This window comes from Zingiber officinale, chromosome 6B (genome assembly GCF_018446385.1).
Source record: "Zingiber officinale cultivar Zhangliang chromosome 6B, Zo_v1.1, whole genome shotgun sequence".
In the NCBI taxonomy this organism is placed as follows: domain Eukaryota; kingdom Viridiplantae; phylum Streptophyta; class Magnoliopsida; order Zingiberales; family Zingiberaceae; genus Zingiber; species Zingiber officinale.
In genome coordinates this window covers 128,641,237-128,654,214 of record NC_055996.1, presented here as the reverse complement: position 1 = coordinate 128,654,214, position 12,978 = coordinate 128,641,237, and the positions used below count along the sequence as shown (strand labels likewise).

General features: G+C 38.4%; 1 protein-coding gene and 1 long non-coding RNA gene across 3 annotated transcripts; both read left to right on the top strand.

Moving 5' to 3' along the window:
* Positions 1-6,194: 6,194 nt before the first annotated feature.
* Positions 6,195-7,191, top strand: LOC121990662. Its single transcript, XR_006114652.1, has 3 exons — positions 6,195-6,341; positions 6,435-6,497; positions 6,573-7,191. It is a non-coding gene; the product is annotated as an uncharacterized LOC121990662 (long non-coding RNA).
* Positions 7,192-9,456: 2,265 nt separating this feature from the next.
* On the top strand, positions 9,457-12,978 carry LOC121989477 (pentatricopeptide repeat-containing protein At1g56690, mitochondrial-like). Of its 2 annotated transcripts, XR_006114261.1 has the most exons (3): positions 9,457-11,657; positions 11,836-12,025; positions 12,939-12,978. XR_006114261.1 is itself a non-coding variant. In XM_042543556.1 (2 exons), exon 1 carries the CDS (start codon positions 9,498-9,500, stop codon positions 11,610-11,612), a length of 2,115 nt encoding a protein of 704 aa, XP_042399490.1. In that variant the 5' UTR covers positions 9,457-9,497; the 3' UTR covers positions 11,613-11,657; positions 11,836-12,978. The 2 variants fall into 2 exon arrangements, 1 of the variants encoding a protein (XP_042399490.1); XM_042543556.1 differs by having other exon boundaries at positions 11,836-12,978.

Sequence of the window (12,978 nt, the reverse complement as noted above, 5' to 3'; positions counted from 1 at the left end):
TCTTGTAGAAACTTATAAAAGAGAATATTTAATTTTAAACTTTCTTTAAATCATGAACATGATTTAAAAAGGAAAGTTTTCTTAAAATTTAAAATCCTCCTTTAATCAACAAATAAGGAAAGATTTCAAATTTTAAACTCTCTTTTAAACATGTAGATGATTTACAAATAAGGAAAGTTTTTACCAAAAATTAAAACCATCCTTTTAAACTACAAATAAGGAAAGAGATTAATCTCTTCTCTTAATCTTTTGTAGAAAGCTATAAAAGGAAATTTTAATTTTAAACTCTCTTTAAAACATGATATCCACATAAGAAATCATTTTAATAAAATCCTTTTTAATATTCTAGTGGCCACCTAAGCTTGGGACCCAAGCTTTGGCCGGCCACCAACTTAACTCATCCACTTGGTCTTGGCCGGCCCTAGCTTGGGTTTCAAGCTAGCTTGGCCGGCCCCTTTGGATGGGTAAGAAGGTGGGTATGCGGTGGGTATAAATCTCTATATACTAGAGGCTACGATAGGGACCGAGAGGAGGAATTGGTTTTGGTCTCCCGATAAAATTAAGCATCCCGTGTTCGCCCCGAACACACAACTTAATTTTATCAATAATAATTCATTCCACTAGAGAACTATTATTGAACTACCGCACCAATCCCAAATTACATTTTGGGCTCCTTCTTATTATGAGTGTGTTAGTCTCCCTGTGTTTAAGATAACAAATGTCCACTAATTAAGTAAGTTACTGACAACTTACTTAATTAATATCTAGCTCCAAGAGTAGTACCACTCAACTTCATCGTCATGTCGGACTAAGTCCACCTGCAGGGTTTAACATGACAATCCTTATGAGCTCCTCTTGGGGACATTCTCAACCTAGATTACTAGGACACAGTTTCCTTCTATAATCAACAACACACACTATAAGTGATATCATTTCCCAACTTATCGGGCTTATTGATTCATCGAACTAAATCTCACCCATTGATAAATTAAAGAAATAAATATCAAATATATGTGCTTGTTATTATATTAGGATTAAGAGTACATACTTCCATAATAACCGAGGTCTTTGTTTCTTTATAAAATCAGTATAAAAGAAACGACCTCAAATGGTCCTACTCAATACACTCTAAGTGTACTAGTGTAATTATACAGTCAAGATAAACAGATACCTAATTACACTACGACCTTCTAATGGTTTGTTCCTTTCCATTTTGGTCGTGAGCTACTGTTTATAATTTATAAGGTACTGATAACATGATCTTCTGTGTGTGACACCACACACCATGTTATCTACAATATAAATTAATTGAACAACTACTTTTATCATAAATGTAGTTATTTGACCAATGTGATTCTTATTTCTAGATAAATGTTTATACCAAAAGCTAGACTTTTAGTATACACTCTAACAATGATATCAAAGTTGAAAATAGTGGCTAAGAGTGTACTCGATGAGTCAAAGGGACATGCACAACTAAATAAAGAATCTTGGTGATCGAATGAGAAAGTACAAGAGAAAGTGGAGGAAAAATGAATAGCTTATAAGGAATTATATATTTGTAAGAATGAAAAAAACTTTAAAAAATATACAATAGTCAAGAAAAAAGTTAAGAAAATAGTGAATGAAGCAAAAAATGAAACTTTAAATGATTATAACAAAAATTAGATATAAAAGAAGGGGAAAGAGACAATTATATAATAGCTAAAGTGATAGAAAAAAAAAAGACAATAGATCTTATTCAAGTAAAATGTATTAAAGATGAATATAATAGGGTACTAGTAAAAGATGGAGAAATAAAAGATCAGTGGAAAAGATATTTTTATCAACTTTTTAATGAAGGTTTAGGTGACCAACTTAACTTAGGTAATTTAAGTAAGTCAAATGAGCATGGAAATTTAATTTTTTATCGTAAAATTCAAACTTTAGAAGTAGAACAAGCTTTAAATGGATGCTAATGGAAAAGTCGTTGGACCATATGGTATTCCGATAGAGGTATAGAAGTGCCTAGAGAAACAAGGTATTGAATGACTTACAAAATTATTTAGCATGATATTGAAAACGAAAAAAATGTTTAATCAATGGAGGATAAGTACTCTTGTTTCCTTATATAAGAACAAGAGAGACATACAAAATTGTACAGACTATAGGGGTATTAAACTAATGAGTCATACCATAAAAATTTGAAAAAAAAAGTAATACAAAAAAAATTAAGGAAGGAGACCTCGATGACCAAAAATTAATTTGGGTTCATGCTTGGAAGGTCGATAATAGAAGTTATACATCTTCTTAGACAATTAATTAAAAAAATATAGAGAGCAAAAACAAGATCTATATATGATATTCGTTGATTTAGAAAAAGCTTATGATAGAGTTACAAGAAAAATTATATGGAGAATTCTTGAAGAGAGAGGTATTAGCGTAACATATATTAAACTAATTAAGGATATGCACGAGGATGTAACGACCAAAGTAAAGACTTCTGACGGAGTAATTGAAACATTTTCAATAAAGATAGAGTTACATCAAGGATCAACTCTAAATCCCTATCTTTTTATACTAATTATGGATGAACTCACTGTAGGTGCAGCGGAGGCAGCAAAGAGGGGGATGAATTGCCTGAAAAAGATAAAGTATACTCTCCTCGGATTTTTCAACTCAAAATAAAAGCAACTTATAATAAAAATAAAACAAGAGGAAATAGAACTAAACCAGAGACTCGGGAGTTAACCTGGTTACAACCAAGAAGGTTGTTAATCCAAGGCGATGAAAAGCGCGCACTAAGAAAGTCTCCTTTACTGTAGGCGGATAAGTCTTTTTACACACTGAGAAAGCTCACAAGCTGTTAGGAATTAATTGCAGAGTTGAATACTGAGTTGTTGAATAATTCCTAGGTCCACTATCTCGGATGTCCAAGGCGTCTCCAACAGAGGTCCAAGGCGCCTCCATCGAGTAGGCAGATAAAATTTTATCCAAAACGCAAACGGTCAATTTGACCAGCTCAAGGCGCCTTCAATGAGTCATGAAGGCGCCTTCAACGAGCCCATGAAGGCGCCTCCATGCTTTGTTCAAGGCGCCGTGAGCTTGAATTCCAGCTCGTTGTTTCCTTCGCTTTGACTTTCGAAGCTCCGTTCTTTTGGGTGATTACGGCCAACCGGAATAGGGTTCACCCGAACCCAATTCCCGGCCTTCTCCTCGAGCAGCCTCCTCCCTAGCTTAACGTCCCTCGAACGCCACGCACGTTCTTCTCGTCCACCGGTGTACTCTTCCGCAGCTCTCTCGTCCTTCGGACGCACCGAGCCCGTCGACTCCCTTCCCGTGTCGTCATTCTCGCTAGCTGCATCTTCCGCTCGACTTCCTGCGCTCCTAAGCTCCTGCACACTTAGACACAGGGATCAAATACAAAGTAGGACCTAACCAACTTGGTTGATCACATCAAAACACCCACGGGGTCCAACACTCACTTTTACACATTCAGATAGTACCATGGTGCATGTTGTTTGCAGATGATATTGTTTTGATAGATGAGACACTTGAAGGAGTAAATGCTAAACTAGAATCTTGATGGGAAACACTAGAAGGGAAAAGTTTTAGGCTTAGTAGAATAAAGACATAATATATGGAATTTAAGTTTAGCAATATTAGACGTAATGAGACAATTATTAAGTTAGGAGATGATGAGTTGTCCGGAAACAAGAGTTTTAAATATTTAAGATCATTTTTGTAAAATGATGGAGGAATTGAGAGAGATATTGTACATAGAATATAAGCAAGATGGTTGAAATGGAGGAGAGCATCGAGTATTTTACGTGATTGTATAGTACCTCTAAAATTTAAAGGAAAGTTCTACAAAATCGCGATTAGACCTGCTATGTTATATGGAGCTAAATGTTGAATTATGACTCAAGCATAAGAGCAAAAGATAAGAGCTGCAGAAATAAGGATGTTAAGATGAATATGTGGGCATACAATGATCGATGGATAAAATAAGAAATGAGAATATTAGAGAGAAAGTAAGAGTTGTATCTATTGAGCAAAAACTCCGAGAGACACATTTAAGATGATATGCGTATACACTTAGATAACTAATAAATACTCCAGTTAGACGATGTGAAACTATGACAAACACATAAATCAACGAGAAAGAGAAAGATCAAAAAAGACTTAGTTAGTAATAATATAACAAGATAAAATTTATTTAAGGATAGATATGAGATAATAGGAGATAGAGCTCGATGACGTAAAAGGATCTATATAACTGATCTCATCTAGTGGGATAAGACTTGATTGTTATTATTATTGTATTTTTAAAATTTTACTACAACTACCACCTCTATCCTTATATTTCAATAAAAGAAAAAGGAAAAATATTGCAATTTGTTGTGTTGGGTCTCCCTATATGTGAGGGGTGATCCGATCCACGTGTGAAGCCCATACGATTTAGCCTACAAGGAGAAGTAGGCAAAATTAGAAGACAAAGGAACAAGGATTCCTTCCCAATATATCACTTCCACTTGTATGTTAGTTTGATTTGTTAAGGTAGTAGGCTAATGTTGTTGTTCCTTCACTATGCATCAACAAGGTATATATTATGCATGCAATGATTCAAAATTTATCATGTAGAGCACCTTCCCTCCTCACTCACTCACTGACTCACTCACTCAATGTTACAATATCGAATTAAAGAATGCATGAGAGATACTTCCTCGCAGTCCTCTGAAACAAAATCGGCCTGCAGACTGCAGGTACAGCTAAAAGGCATTCTCAGATATCATTATCCCTGCCAGCAATGTCTGTTCTTCCCATCACCAGACATGCAAAAACTCTTAACCATCTGCCCATTTTTCAGGCAAAATAGCAACCCATCGAACAACTCCATCAACAAGTCGAGCTCCAATGGACAGTCTCAATATTGCTGATTCAGAAATCAGGTACTGGAGGAGTAAAAATAAACAGAGAGGTAGCAGAACACCCCATTAAATCCAGTGAATCTACCACTGAGTCAAGGCCTTAAATTTACAGTGAATCGGAGGGTGCGTTAATTATACGTGCTAAGAGTACAGGAAGAGGAGCAGGGGACATTGAAGGAGTTTGGTCCTAATTCTCATGAAAGGTCCCCTTCAGCCCCTGCATGAGGATATCGACCTTCACGTGATTACAGCAAACTGCCATTTCTTTAGAATAGAAACATACAAAAGCCTTTGTAGAATCTTCGGGAGGAGAGAAAACTAGACCAAAATTTGCATGAATGCTTGCACGGACCACCTAATTAAACTTGTCTGAGGCCGTGCCATGCATGATATGGCTCGAGCGAGGCTGCGAGGGCTTGCTTTTGCAGTTTTGCTGTTTGCTTGCCTTTGGCGGTGTAAGCTTTAATGGACGGCTCATTGGGTGGTGGCTTGCAGTAAATGCTCAGAGTAAATAAAACATCACGCCAGTTTCTGCATGCATTTGGAAAGTTTCAAGTTTTCAGTGGTTAATCTCTGAATGCAAATGGAATGATCAGAAAAAAAAATCACGAATATTGATTCTGCACCAAAATTAATAACATCTAGCTAGCTAGTGCACACCATGGGAGTTGCAAGCCCCCCTGTCATAAACAAGTCGGTCTTCTCTTCTCAAAGACTGTGTAGATCAGATAAGATGAATTTAAGTTGCTGTTCTTGTTTATGGGTGCACACCAACCGCGACACCTTGTGCTTGGCATGGTCTTTTGGTCTTTGTTTAAATTATGTGGTCAAAGAAAGAGAGCAGGCGCTTTAAGCTTTGTATAATCATGCAATAGGACCTACATGTTTCCCAAGTAAACTGATTTAAGTTTGAAGCAGCAATTAATTGCCAAGAGATTTTAAACCAAGCCAAACCAATCAGCCTCAGCTAGCAGTCCCCATGCATTTAGTATCAAATTTACTACCTCAATGAGAAATTATATTGAGAATTGAGAGTGCATGCATAAAACTTCCTCAGTGTTCATGTTTCAACATCAGCACTGCATTGTATGTTTTACCAAGACGAGATGTGTTTGAATAGCCAGAAAGGGACGCATGCAGCACAGCTCGCCTCTCACACGAACCAGTTTCCATGAACCCTCCCTCACACGTGTGGCAGAGAATAGGAAAAATATGTTATTTTATTTTTGATAGTTTCTTGATATGAAATCTTAATTATCTAAACTAGACTAACCCCGGGCAGCCTACAAATCCACACCTAACTCTAGCCCTAACATTCATGCCAAAACTCCTCCATGTGAGTCATTGCTCAAAAGGCAGAAAGCTCTTCTCTGCTCTTTGTTGCTGCCTTATCTCCTCATCCTTTTTAATACCATAAACCTGCCTTCCTATGTGAGTCCTGTATCCCTTTGCATCTCCACTCAGTTGTTTTTTTTAGTTTCAATTTGCGCAAAGATTTCTCCTTGTGATTCTTCTTTAATTCAGGTCTCTCTGAGTTGAAGCATGGAAAAAACTGCAGCTCGCAATCTGTTCTTTAGCTATTTATCAGTAAGAGCTTAACTGAAAAGTAGAAAGCAAGCTTCTTCTTGCCCTTCTTATTGTTAACGCTTGTTCTTTGTGTAGGTGCCGCCGTCTTCCACACCTGTAAAGGTGCATGCAGTACCCATAGCTTTGTTTGCTATCACCAACATGGCAAGAAGCTGGAGCAATGGTCAAAGGATGCTTGTCTTTCATGCTCATGCCCTCTTCTCTTTCCCTGTGTTTGCTCTACCAAGTGCTTCTCGCTAGCTTTGCATTGGCGTTATCTCAGCTGAGCTTCTCTCATCCCTCTTCACCTTTGTCCTTTTTTTTTTTTGTTTTCCAATTTTTTTGAGTTGATTGTTCTTGACCTTGTAAGACCTTTTCTTGACCTTGTAAGACCCAATTCTCCATTTATCTCTCTTGCCTCACTCTCCCCCATGAGTGAGTCAATGCGAACTATATTTCTCCCTTCTCGCCCTCCTCTTGCCCACCTCTTTTCTCTATCCCTCCTGAGCTGCACTTCCATGTGTATTTCATTTGTTTTCATGAGAATAAAGTTGATCTCCAACACTCGTGTAATTGCTTATGCGTGCTTATTGTAATCAGTGGAAATGTGTCTTGTAATTGCAGGCATCAGCTTGCTTCGTTTGACTTGTTAATTAAGTATGTTCTGTGTGTGCAGAGTATATCATTCTTCCTTGACCCATGGAGATGTATAAAAGATTATGAATCTTTTCAATCCTTTTGTTTGCATGCTAATGTGCTAAGAAAATTAATGGAAAGAAGCAAAGAAACTATACAAGTTCTAATTCGCACTTGAAATGAATCTGGCCAAAATCGACATTGGTTTGCGCATGCATGAGGACAACAATGCTCATCAACTCGCTCACATGCTTTGCTTCAAGGATATATTATAATAATTTTAGTCAACATTAAAATTTAAGCAGAAGAACTCTTAACAGATGACATCCTCTGTGGCTCTGACAGATCATTTATACAAGGTCTCTGTTCGTATCATGGAAATGAGCTAGGAATTGTATGCCTACAAACAAAACAAAAGAGATAGGGCAAAAGTGGACGTTCATTATCAGTTTTTTTTTTCATTTATTATTAAAATAACTTTCTATCTCAACTCTACTCATACTACTTTTCAAAATTACTCTTATTTGTGACGGGCTACAATCCATAGTTATTATAATAATTATATTTGATAACTACTATTAAGATATACGCTTTGTTTTTTAGCAAGCATTAGATATTCAACTCTTTGGATTGCTTAATTTTGAAAATGATCGATCTAGTCTAACAAAAAAATTTTCATACCCAATAGCCTAACATTCTAGCTTTGTAATTCCAAGAAAATATCTTACGGTGGGTAGTAATTGGCAATCGAATTATGAATGTTTGAGAGACTATATAGATACTCTACTACGGCACCAAAGCCCGGGCTTTTGAAGATATATGCTAAAGTTAGAACATGATGACAAATTGTAGGTGATTAATGAACACCAGACATGAATGGAAGAAGAGATGATGGTGGGCAAATGGGCCAGGAGCGAACAAGCAAGCATGAACCTCACAGCGCCACAGCTGTGATTGGATGTGTGGGCGGCTTCCTACACACTTTAGGCTAACCACTAACACTTGTCTACCACAGAACCACCTGCTCAACACAGATTTTGCAATCATAATGCCTTTGAATTGAATTCCTGAGGTGCCCACCTCTGCTTGCTGGTCCTGCACAAACACACATCTGCTCTGTAGGGGTTAAACAGTTGCCTCATGTGCTGGGATCGCTTTGCTTTCAATGCCCACTTGAGACTCTTTAATGATATCATTATGACTATGGTTGGTTGAGTGAATGCATCATCTGTTTCTATGTGATGCAAAGGTGATAGCGCTTGTCTCCTTGCGGAAGAGAAGTAAATCACGATACTAAGCGGTCTTTAGGTGAAAAAACTTATTCCTTGAGAAAATGAAATCCGTGAGGGTGCATCATCTGTTCTAGACACATGGGAAGTTAGTTCTGTTTATTTTTTTAGTTAACCATTCAACCATGAATTATCCAATATTTTTAGATCAACTGTTCATTAAAAAAAATTATTTATTAATTTATCAAAATTAAAACTTATTCTTATATTAAAAAAATTAAGAAGATATTTTACGGCTCCATCATTACCAGGTTAATTCCGTCCTTTCATTTTATCAAATTTAATCTACTGATTAATTTAAAACATGGCATTTCAGTGATTGATTCGTTAAAACAAATAAGTGAAAATAGGGTTGTAAATAAATCAAGCATTCGTGAATAAATTTGGTGTTCGGCTTGATAAGAACTTGTTTATGTTCGTTCAATATACATAAGATTAATTAAACAAATAAGTTTGAACAGCTCGTTAAGCTAAACAAACAAGCTTGAACATATATGTGCTCAACTCGTTAACGTTCGTGAACAATATTTACGAACCATATTTATTAATAAAACTCTTTTTAATATGTTAAATAAATAATAAAATAAATAAATAAATTTAAATTATCAAGCTCAATACCAAATCAAACAACTAAAAGTTCTAAACAATCAAACAAGCTTGAATTGAGAGCTTGAGAAAATCTAAACGAATCAAGCTCGAACCAAGCTCAAGCCAAGCTTAAACCAAGCTCAAGGTAAGCTTGAATTGAGAGCTTGATAACATCTAAACAAACCAAGCTCAAGTCAAGCTTCAAACAAGCTCAAACTCATAAAAAATAAACCAAGCTAAGTTTGAACACTCATTCAAAAGCTTGGTTCATTTTAAACTCGGTTCGGCTCGGCTTGATTACTTTATCAAATAAGTTTGAACACCTCAAAGTTCGACTCAACTTGACTTGTTTACAACTCCAAGTGAAAATAGATTTTTAATGTAATACCTTGTTGTAATTTTAAAGTTCTCATATTTCTAATTTAAAACTTTAGGTTAAGAAACAGTTTGTATTTTTTGATATAATTTTACAACTGCGAATGAAAATTTCATATTCTACGCGGTACTCATGCGGTTCCCGCCGCTGCGCCTCCGCGCCACCGCCACTCCGGCGATCCTTCGTTCTAACTCCCTCATCCACCGCTATGGCCGCCTCGGGCGCATCGAGGAGGCTGAGAAAGTCTTCCACGCTATGCCGGAGCGCGACGTTGTTTCCTTCAATTCCCTCATCGCTTCCTACTTCCTCAACCACCAGCCGCTCCTTGCACGCCACCTGTTCGACCGAATGCCCCTGCGGGACACCAGCTCGTACAACGCTATGCTCTCCGGTATTCTCCGTTCTCGCGGATGCCTCCCGAAGGCTCGCGCCTTCTTCGACTCCATCCCCCACCCCAACGTTGTCTCGTGGACCACCATGGTTCGCGGTTACATCCAGCACGGGCGGGTCGCTGAGGCGGAGGAGCTCTTTCTCTGCATGCCCGAACGCAGTGTCGTGTCTTGGACCGTCATGCTTGGCGGTCTCATTCAGGACGACCGTATCGACGACGCTAGGAGGCTCTTTGACCAGATGCCAGAGAAGGACGTCGTCGCCTGGACGGCAATGATATCAGGTTATTGCACGGTTGGTCGCACCACTGACGCCAGGGAGCTGTTCGACAACATGCCAAAGAGGAATGTCATATCCTGGACAGCCATGATCTCTGGGTATGCCCAGAACCTTCAGCTCGATCTCGCTCGGAAGCTGTTCGAAGTAATGCCTGAGAGGAATGACGTCACTTGGACAGCAATAATCACTGGATATGCTCAGTCTAACCGTGTTAAAGAGGCAGCCACACTTTTTCAAGTGATGCCAGAGAAATCAGTGGTCGCCTGCAATGCTATGATTCTTGGGTTTGGGCAGCATGGGATGGTGAGGGAAGCAAAAAAGGTTTTTGATGAGATGGTAGAGCGTGATGATGGGGCATGGAGTGCCATTGTCAAGATATTCGAACAAAATGGACTCCAAGTGGAAGCTCTTGCCTACTTCCGTTGCATGCAAATGAATGGGATTCGACCAAATTTTGCTTCGATTGTTAGTGTACTCGTTGTTTGTTCCAGCCTAGCAATTCTTAACTTGGGAAGGGAGGTTCATGCGGCGTTAGTGAGGTCTCATTTTAGTGAAGATGTCTTCATTGTCTCGGCTTTACTAACCATGTATGTGAAATGTGGTGAGCTTGACAAAGCCAAGATAGTATTTGATAACTTTGACAGAAAGGATGTTGTCATGTGGAATTCCATGATCACTGCATATGCCCAACATGGTCTAGGGGAGAAAGCTTTGAGTGTATTTGATGATATGAGAGTTGTGGGCATGGTGCCAGATGAGATAACGTACATAGGGGTCCTGTTGGCTTGTAGTTATGCAGGAAAGGTTAAAGAAGGGCAAGAAATTTTCCAGTCCATGAGTTCTGAGCATTTAGTGGAACTAAGAATTGAGCATTATTCATGCATGATTGATCTGCTTGGTCGATCAGGACGTGTCATTGAAGCAGTGAATCTGATCAAGGAGATGCCGATGGAAGCTGATGCTGTTGTCTGGGGTGCTCTTTTAGGTGCATGTCGGACGCACAGGAATGCAGAAATTGCTGAGGTTGCTGCCAAGAAGCTTGTACATTTAGAGCCTGGTAATGCCGGTCACTATGTTTTGCTATCCAACATTTATGCTTCAAGTGGGAGATGGGAAGATGTTGCAGACTTGAGGAAGGTGATGAGCTCAAGGAATGTGAGCAAGTCCCCCGGTTGTAGCTGGATAGAGTTCAACAAGAAAATGCATATGTTCACTTCAGGTGATGTTTCAGCAGATCCTGAGTATGCTGCTATAATGAACAAGTTGGAGCATTTAGACGCAGAGATGAAAACGGCAGGGTACTCCCCAGATGGTGCTTTCGCCCTCCATGATGTTGACGAAGAGGAAAAAGCTCATAACTTAAGGTACCACAGTGAGAGGCTGGCAGTGGCATTTGGAATACTGAAGATTCCAGAAGGATTGCCAATCCGTGTTATGAAGAACCTCCGGGTATGTGGGGATTGCCATTCAGCAATCAAGTTGATAGCGAAAATCACAGGGCGCACAATCATTTTAAGAGATACCAACAGATTCCACCATTTCCAGGATGGATTTTGTTCTTGCAGGGATTATTGGTGAATTCCAGTCTCCTTGTGATCACTTCCCACAAGATACCAAGTACAGGTATCATTTTTTTGCCTGCAGTCTTTCTTGTTATCCCTCATGTTTCTTGCTGATCCTTGATTACAGTTGATAAAATACTCTGTATATAATGATGTCTGTAATTGGTAGTTGTGGTAGTAGATATAGCTGTTACATTAAACTAGCAAATATATTTATCTTCCTGTTTCTTTCTTCTCAGGTTTCTGATGCGGTGAAGACAACTCATACAGGTTATCCTTCATTCTTCGGACACCTTAGACCGGTTTCTCCTGTACTATTTTTATTCAAGAATGAAGCTGCTGCTGGTGTTAAGTGAGAACACAAGGAATGGAAACATGAAATGGTATTTAAAGCAGCCAGTTTACAACTACAAAAACAACAAACAAAGTGTGAGTTTCTAGACTTCCAACAAAATAGACCTTCAAAATTCTATGCCTGATTATTTATTTTTCATCATACAAACTTGTGTTTCTGGTTAGTTATTAGCATGAAAAAGAGGAAATGACTCTATTTATCACATTTGATTACGAGTGTGCCAAAAGGATTTATGTTTATACACGTTGGAATTATCTTTTTGGTCATGGCCTTGTATAGCAGCGTGGGAGCTACATAAGCAAACAAACTTGGACTTCAGAGGAATCAGCAATCTAATGGGACCAACAAGAAGATGACTACCATCTTTGACTCACTTTAGGCTGTGGGTTTCATAGCCTCTTCAGAAACTATACCTGTACCTAGCAGAGAGTGTAACAAATGATTCAGCGACTGTTCATGAAATGGACTAAGAAGCTTAACTCGTGAGGTTTGCTTACTGAATAGTTGTGCAATCAGGATCCTGATAAACTTTTATGCCCAAAGTGTTTGAGGTTTGAGACTGTAAGTATACGACTAAGCAATGCAATCTAATGAAAATAATTTGCCTCTTTGTTCTCCAAACTAATAGCCAGTTATCTATGCAAATGCCTACTCTATAGAACATCTAAATTCTGATCACTCTAAGCTTCTTTAGTAATGGATTGGCTCCAACTAGAGAGTGATAAGAATTGGGTCTCAAGCTGAATCAATAGCAACTGTACAAGGATAGTAGTCTATGGTTTAAAAGCTGGGGCCATTCATTCTGTTCGTTTTGATCAAAATCCTCAGAATTAAGTTTCTCAGTTAGATTTATCTTGCTTCCACCAGTTTTTCTCTTGATTTATTCCACAGATTAAATTTGCTCGACTGACGCCATTAAACTCGTATATTAGTACTCTAATGATATTCTTCGAGTATTCTAACTTTTTTTCCCCTCCCTTATTGCAGATGAAAACCGGATCAAATGGTGTTCAAGCATCAAATGGAG

Bases quoted from the DNA above. Each gene is read 5' to 3' on its own strand.
- LOC121989477 (XM_042543556.1), top strand. From the start codon at position 9,498: ATGCGGTTCCCGCCGCTGCGCCTCCGCGCCACCGCCACTCCGGCGATC.